Source organism: Populus euphratica, unplaced genomic scaffold (assembly GCF_000495115.2).
Source record: "Populus euphratica unplaced genomic scaffold, PopEup_1.0 scaffold1137.1, whole genome shotgun sequence".
Taxonomy (NCBI): Eukaryota; Viridiplantae; Streptophyta; class Magnoliopsida; order Malpighiales; family Salicaceae; genus Populus; species Populus euphratica.
In genome coordinates this window covers 1,610-9,765 of record NW_011500995.1, presented here as the reverse complement: position 1 = coordinate 9,765, position 8,156 = coordinate 1,610, and the positions used below count along the sequence as shown (strand labels likewise).

The following is an 8,156-nucleotide window of genomic DNA, read 5'->3' as shown; positions in this document are numbered from 1 at the left end:
GATGTTACTAATTATTTTTGAATATCATAAAATTCTTCTGAAAAAAAAACTAAAATTAATTTTTTTAATAAAATTTTAAAAATACTGCAAACACTCCCGTGATCAAGGAGTTAAGATTCCTTGATGTAACATTTCATGGCTACCATGTATACCCTTTATTTTGGAAAAAGCGTTCCCTTAAATGAAGCTTTTTACAGTACATAATCACTGGAATGGTATGATCCTTCCATCGCTCTAGAATGAAAATCACTGGAATGGTATGATCCTTCCATCGCCCTAGAATGAAAAAGGGCGATCTTGTAGATTCTGGTCCGTGAAGATACTTCATAAGTTTGTTTTTTTTTTCATTAATATTGAGATATTTTCATTTTCACAAGCAAAAGGAGCTTGTGTATAAATCTTCTAATGAACTCTTGCAGAATACAGAGGATGCAAACTAGAAAAAATGCAAAATTCCTTTTCCTTTTCTCATAAGATATCTTATATGCAGTGGGCATGCTATTATCAACATGGAAAAAGCAAAAATGAACGTTCTACATGGATCTTCCGGTTAATAAAATTTATCTTGCTCAATTTATTGTGACACCACAGTAGTTGATCCGTTGTTACTTTGGACATGTTCAGAACCCTTGATACTAAATTTATATCCACTTGAGAGAAGAAGCAAAGAACTTGATCAGAATTGTCCCCTCGATGTTTTTGGAACTTCTTCAATATGCAGTTTCCGCTTCTCCAAATGTCTTTAAGCCTTTTCTCCTTCTGTTTTCCCGTTGAGATATCAAAAATTAGTAAATAAGATTACATGGTTCGTACCTAAAGCAATAGATGGAGAAGAATTATGAAGCTAACCTTTTGAAGACTTGTTCGAACTTCTGTCAATAGCTCTCGTTCAGTGGGATCTTGGGGTTCTATTTGAGTTCCCTTGCGACCCTTTGATATCACCTTTTCTGCATCTTTATCAGATCGAACAAATTGCCAAAAAATTCTTATTGATTCTTCCATGATCTCTACTAGCATATCACTTGTAATTGAATCACCATCTTTCCCTTTTCCTCTTGCCTTTTTATCCATCATACTGTCCTCTGCAAAACAATTAAGCTTTTCTTCTTTTAATTGGTATGAAAAAAACTCTCCCGAAGGGCCAGACTGGATAGATTTTAATGCTGCTTTCATTCTTTTTGCCTAACAAATCAAGAAATGAGCTGGTTTATCTATTGTTATTTGTAGTCCCATCTAGCTTAATGTGTTATTCATTGGTATAGTCAGTTGAGGGCATAAAACAACCAGAGTAAGTCACTATCAATGGATATGCACATTCATGATAGTTCAATAGCTTACCTCTTATTACTGGAACTTGAAGGAGATTACGCAGCACACATCGATTCTTGATGTAATTTTGTACCCTTGGACCTTCAAAAGGTTCATTCTCTATAAATCTCTGCAACAGCACTTGAAACTGTTGAAATTCACCAGCGACTTCGTTGTAGAGTCGCATCCCATAAGGGTCAGAATCCCATAGCTCTAGCGCTTTTTCATACTGCCAATGAAGGATTTCCCATGAGAGGCACAGTTGCCCAACATACACCACTTCCAAATCGTTATGCAATTCCCTAATAAAGTTCACCATCGGGTCAGAACTGGACTTTTTGCGCTTGCTTAGCAGGAATTTCTGCGAAAGAAGGGATGTCAATGCTGGAGCTGAAGCTTCACGCCTTGTAATCGATTCAAGTGGGTCCTTTGATTGGAGAAAGCCTATAGATTGTGATGAAGCACGAGGAACAAGGCACTGATGAAACTTGAAATATAATAAAGCAGGAGATGTAATTGACCACTTGTGCCTATACTACATGGATAATATATATAATTATAGCTTACAGGTCATTTTAAATCATGCACGTTTCTTTTCCAATTCCACTATTAGAAGAAGATTGTTTGCAAAAGAAATCATGCTTGGAAAATAGATTACGTGGAGCATTGAAGTCAGTGCAAGATTATTTGAAATGTAGCAGAGAATTGAGATTTAGGTAAAGCCATTCTAGCAAATGAAAGATAAAGGTTGGTAGAATGACACTAAAGATTAGCCATCTGCATCTTCAACTAGCTATAAAATGAGGTGGCCCCAAATGCATAAAGATATGTTTATCTTTTAACGTTGATGGATAAATAGCTTTAAAGGAGGAAAGCAACAGAAGCATTCTTGACGGTGCAAGAGAATGGAACTCGTAGAAGGATTTTACTAGCCATGTTAACATCAGATACCATGTTGTGTATGCATGTGTGGGTAGTGGAAAAGGTCGACACAATTCGGTTCAACCTCCTAGTTTTGTGTAATTACTACTCTAAATGCTTGTGATATGAGCAGGAACCAAACAAACTAGATTTAGTGGGTCCTTGTAGTTGCCCCTAACTTCTAAAAGACTGCAAGGGTAGGTTGTGCTTTAGCCAACACTGATTAAAAGATCTTAATTAGCAGGTTAATATTGATAGTATCAATAGAAAAAAAAAATTGAATGCTTCTTTTTAATTGCAAATTGCAAAAGAACTAGAAAGGAAAAGATAAAACATCTGCAGAAAGAAAAGTTAAATGAAGAAAAGGCTAGTGACATGTAACTTACTCATTGCATACATCTTCTGGTAATTCAAGATATCGAATTTCCGCATTCTTTCTCTGTAACTCTTGTAGAACTTGTGAAGCTCACTCATTCTATCTTCATGCTGGAACTTCTCATCAATTTTCCATGGCTTCAAATCTTCCATTATTTTCGGTGATTCGTCTTCTTCTAAAATGGTTGGCAGACCTGTTGCTCTGACCTTTTTCAACTCCATCTTGAGCTGTTCTATCAAATCTTGATGCTCCCATAAGGTTTCCAAGCCATTTGAATCCTCGGAATCGGCAGCCGAAGAATTCTGAGAATTGGACTTCGGCATTTCTAAAATATCCTTGGCTTCATTTTCTTTGCAGCCATGTTCCTTTTTACTGGAATTGTTGTTGTCTTCAAAATCTTTGTCAGACAGCATTTCTGTGTCTTCTTCTACTTTAGCCGGATTCTGCGCAGTCTCTTCTTTCTTTTCAAGCTCTTCCATTATGTTACTATCTTCCTCATCAAAATCATCGGTCTCGTAACCGGCATTCAAATTCTTCAAATCTAGATACTCTAACTCCAAATTTTCGTCGGTTGATTCTTCCGTCTGCCTATCAATTTTTTTCAAAATATCATGTCCAAATACATCAAAATCTTGATCTGACAAGAACCCGTTGCTAGTTGAAGCTACATAACGACTCATAAGCTCATGGCTTGAAAAAATAGAATCTGAAAGAATAAAGTCCTCTGTTAGCAACGGAGCATCATCATCTCTCGAAGCATCATATTCATCACGCATGCTATCTGCAGAAATCTCTTTTATTTCTTCACGAACAGATCCTGCTTCTGATTCTGATTCTTTTTCTGCAAAGTCCTTATCAGATAAAACCCCATCCTCCATAATCTTTTTATTGGCAAAAAATTCACCATTAGAACCCGCATACAACTCTTTCACGGTAAGACTAACAACCTCTGGCTCCTCCAAGTAATGACTGAAATCTCTCTCTGACAAGAACTCATACTTGTTAGTGCTTGGAGGAGGTACCGAACTCGAGAGAACAGGCTCATCTTCTTCTCTATAAGTTTGAAACTGAAATTTGAAGAAGAACTTTGGTGTTTCCTTTTCTTCTAATTCATCAACTTCTTTCGTCTCCATAAATTTAGAAACTCCAACTGCTGGTTCCTTGGCTTCTTTTTGACTTGGCCTTTCCTTTTCTTCTAATTCAGAAACTTCAACTTTTGGTTCCTTGGCCTCCAAACTCTCATCGCTCTTCACTCTGAAAAAAAGGAATTTAAATTAATAGACGCAAAATTAGAGTACTTCTGACAAGGTAACTAAAGAAAGAATACTGAGTACCTGAACATGGTTCTATCGAAGAAACCAAGCAGAGAAAGGAACAGAGTGGAGACAGAAAGCCAGAAAGAGGCTGCAAAAGGAAGTAATTTCTTATAAAGAAACGCATTAACAGAACCCATATTCAGCAATCGGAATTGAGAGGTGGGCAAAATTTTATTTTAGGAACCCATCAATATAACTCTATTAATCTTTCTTCTTCGTTTTTTTTTCATCCTGAAGCAAAAACAGAGGAGTCCTTGAAGCACTGATTTCTAGTTTGAATTCTTGAAAAAAGAATGGACTTTTCACCTATAGAAAATAGAAAAGAAAAAAATTTTGCATGGTAAAATTTAGAGAAGTTGAAGTCTGACCTAATAAGAAGGGATTGTTTAGCTGAGAGGAGAGGGTTGAGGGAAGAAAAGAACATGTCAGCAACAAGGGTTTTGGAGCTAATCTTCGGTTGCTTAGAGCCTTGGGATTCTCAAGACCGTTATTTGATTTAGATTTTTAGAGAAGAACTCTTCAGTTGAAGGGTCCTTGTTTTATCTTTCTATTATTTCCTGAACAGAGAGAGGTCTCTTCTTAACTCTAAGGAGAGAGAGAGAGAGAGAGAGAGTTGGGTTAAATTGAAAGTACACGCTTTGTGACAGGTTTTAGAGTGGGAAAAACATACCAAACTCAAATATGGAATGGGAATGGGAATGGGAATGGGATGCAGTGGCACCTAGAGCGGTAAGAAATAAATCGCATATGGCTTGCAAGTTGTGACAAAAATTAGATGGTGAAAACCAAAACAAGGGGAGTTAGGCCACCACCAAAAGAAAGCAACGAACAAGTTCGCAAAATATCAATCAAGCTTTTACATGTTTTGTTTTGTTTTCCTTTCTGGGGTTTACAAAGTTTCGGAGAGTCCATTATTAGGTCAAAGAACAAGGGAAAATTCGGAGTATAATGTTTTCTTTTATATATTAAGAAATATGTATGGTCCGAAATTTTCTTTAGAATAAAAGTAGATTTCTTGGAGATACTGGATTTGTATAAAATTAACGAATAGACATGTGTTATCCCTTTCTTACATAAAAATTTCAATTGGAATCCCATGTGTTACAAATAAAACTAATCCAACATATAATATATCCCACAAAAGAGAAGGGGCTTTATACAGACATCTAAGAGATAAATGAATAGTTAATTTATATTAGGCATAGCCATTCCTTAAAAGAAAAAGATCTATCTACAATTCTACAAATTCAAAAATCAGTTATGAAATCCATACCAATTTTTTTTAACATAATTTTGTTCTTAGCTATAAATTTATTAAAAACAAAGAGTTATGTACATATAATCCTTTCTTTTATTTTATCAATTTAAATATTAGGTTAGCACAAAGAAAATTTGATAAATTCTTTTTAATATATCATATCGATGTAGAACATTTTTAAAATCATTTCGGATATGATTTAATTTAATTTCATTGATATATAAACTTCCTTATAATACTTTTTATAATCAAATTAATAAAACTAAACAAAATATACATTGAATTATAACTTGAAAATTTTGAAATATATAGTTAGTAAATTCAATAACAATAAGTTTTACCTTATTTTTCTGTCACTGAAGATCAATTCTACTTTCTTCTCCCACTTCAAATATATCTCATGATTAGTTTTGCTTTAAAAAATTAGAATCTTTATCTTAATACTTCTTAATTTTTTGTTCAAATCATCACAAAAACCATCCTTCCTATTTACACTCCTATAGATGAATTAATCATGTGATCGAACTCACCCATGTTTGTGGGTTCTAGGTTATCGAATCCTAACATTATGTTCATGAGCAAGATCATCGGTCTCTTGACCTGTATTCTTGGCTATGAACTCCTCTAGATGTGAAATAGCTCATCTCACAGGCCTTTACTTTTAGGATCTCAACAGACTAGCCCATCTTAAAGACTAGCTACTTCAGTGCTCAATAAATCCATCTCATTCATAACCTCTCTAAACCTTAAGTTCATCACCTCCAATTATTGTTGCATATCTAAATAATATCATTCTGGATTGTTCTTATTTTTTGAAGGTGATGACCCACATATAGTTGACATTGTCAAGGTCCGAAAAATCATGCTAATAGTAATAGAAATATATCCTCACACACTTCCTCCAATGTTTACATTCAATAGATATCACTCCTTTTATATTTCACTCAAATTCTTGGCTTTTCACAATAATATGCTCACATTTTCGCTTTTTTCCACTCAATCTCCAAAAATTCAATTCTTAAAGAAACTATATCACAACAATTCAAAAAACAATTAACATCCTAGTTATGTAGCAATTCAAAATAATATATAGACTCAAAAAGCAATAAAAATTAAAAATTGTCAATACGAAACTACAAATATGAAAATATGAATACAAAAATGGATTTGTGCGAAATATAAATAATGCGAAGACATATAAAAAATTTAGAGAATAATAAAACTAATGAAATAAGACTCAAATACCTCAAACTAAGCAAAGAATCTTTTTTTTTTACTCAGCCAAAACTACAAATAAAGAAAGATATTGACGTGAAACTACCCATTATGAATTTGTTTATGTAATTTTTAGAAATAACCTAATAAATTATGTCTAAATAATTTCAAAATCAATATATGACACTAAGATATCCCAAGAATCAAGAATTTGTAGATTTGAGTTGTTTAATTTCTAAGATTTGATAAGAAAACCTAATTTGCGGCCTAAACCCTACCTTTTCCCTTTTCGTGATTTCTTGGATTTATCTTCATCTTTTTTTAACTGAAAACAACTAGATCATAAATAATTTTTTTCTTCTTCTTTTTTACTTTTTTTGCAAGTAGGTTTTAGAATAAGATAATGATGAAACTAAAATATAAATTGATATAATTTGATTTTTTTAGCCCTACTTTGATAATAACTTCTAAAAACCTCGTGGATAAAAAAAGACATAAAAAACCCATTGTAAAACTGAACCTTCTCAAGATAGCTAAATCTGGGCTTGTGATTGAACTTGACATAACAATAACTTATAACTAACACTAAGACTATAAAAATCGAACCCCTATCCAACACCTATGAAGAGATACGAATGAGTGGTATGGAAGAAACCATGAAACTTGGTTAATTCATTTATAAGTTAGAGTTGTTCAATGAAGATTGTAGGCCTATGTCTTACCTTTCCATCCATATAAATTGGACCTAAATCTGAGATATATAGCTCTAGATATGACCCAATTACCGAACAGTGTTCCGGTTTGGATTGCACCGACATCTCTTTTCTAAGTTTGGCCATCTCTTTATCCTTGCAATTTAAGTTCTTCAAGTCATCAATCAATCCTTTCATTTATGTGATAGGCCTGCATTAAAAATAGATATTTACCATAAATTATAGGTATCTTATATTATTAGATACATTATTATAAAACATATTTTAGTTAAGGAGTTATTGATATTTCAAGTGCAAAATGATGATATAAAACCATGATAAAAATGCACTTTTAAGTACTAATCACTCACACATAATGGATGCAACAATGATGTATTATTCAACCTAAAACAATAATGTTTTACAAGATAATATTTATATTTAGAATAAAATAAACCCTAGTTAACCTATTGTTTTAGATCAACCCAAATTAAAATAAGGCTCAAAATATCTCAAAGAAAGCTAAAAACATGAATAATAATAATAATAATAATAATATTTTTGAAAAATAATGTTAAGTTGCCATATACGATAGGTTAGAAGAAACAATTATTGAATGGAATTCTTGATTGAAAAGGACCCTTAGTTGAAAATGTGTTGTGCTATCCTATGGAATCCTAAACTAATAAGAAAAAAACTTCAATTAATTCTTCCTTAATCACTATGTTTCCTCATATAATAAGGAATCCTCCCATATCTCCTCTCAAAATAAATAAAGTTTGATAGCCCAACTTATTAAATAAGATAAGTTCATTATTTTCATTTTTTTTTTGCAGCAATAAAACCCAACTTAAATTAGATGGTTCTCTTTCATCTTAATGAATTAAAAGGCATGCCATATATCATTGGAAAGATATGAAAGTCTAGTTTTCATCCCAAGTAAAATCATATCAACATTCAATATGTAGCTCCAATTATAACCAAAAGAGTAATGAAAGGTCAAACAGTCCGAATCTAGTCTTCTTCTCTCAATCCTTGTGTAATAGTCTTGGTTCCACTAACAAGCCCCT

General features: G+C 32.9%; 1 protein-coding gene across 3 annotated transcripts; it reads right to left on the bottom strand.

Annotated features, from left to right (window-relative positions):
• Window positions 1-437: 437 nt before the first annotated feature.
• On the bottom strand, window positions 438-4,719 carry LOC105116991 (uncharacterized). Of its 3 annotated transcripts, none has more exons than XM_011014516.1 (6): window positions 4,592-4,719; window positions 3,940-4,009; window positions 2,616-3,859; window positions 1,339-1,752; window positions 850-1,082; window positions 438-759 (listed from the first exon to the last, which is right to left on the bottom strand). In XM_011014516.1, the coding sequence occupies exons 2-6, from the start codon at window positions 3,945-3,947 to the stop codon at window positions 505-507; spliced, it is 2,154 nt and encodes a 717-aa protein (XP_011012818.1). In that variant the 5' UTR covers window positions 3,948-4,009; window positions 4,592-4,719; the 3' UTR covers window positions 438-504. The 3 variants fall into 3 exon arrangements, with proteins under 3 accessions (XP_011012818.1, XP_011012817.1, XP_011012816.1); XM_011014515.1 differs by lacking the exon at window positions 4,592-4,719 and adding an exon at window positions 4,290-4,566; XM_011014514.1 differs by lacking the exon at window positions 4,592-4,719 and having other exon boundaries at window positions 3,940-4,566.
• Window positions 4,720-8,156: the final 3,437 nt, after the last annotated feature.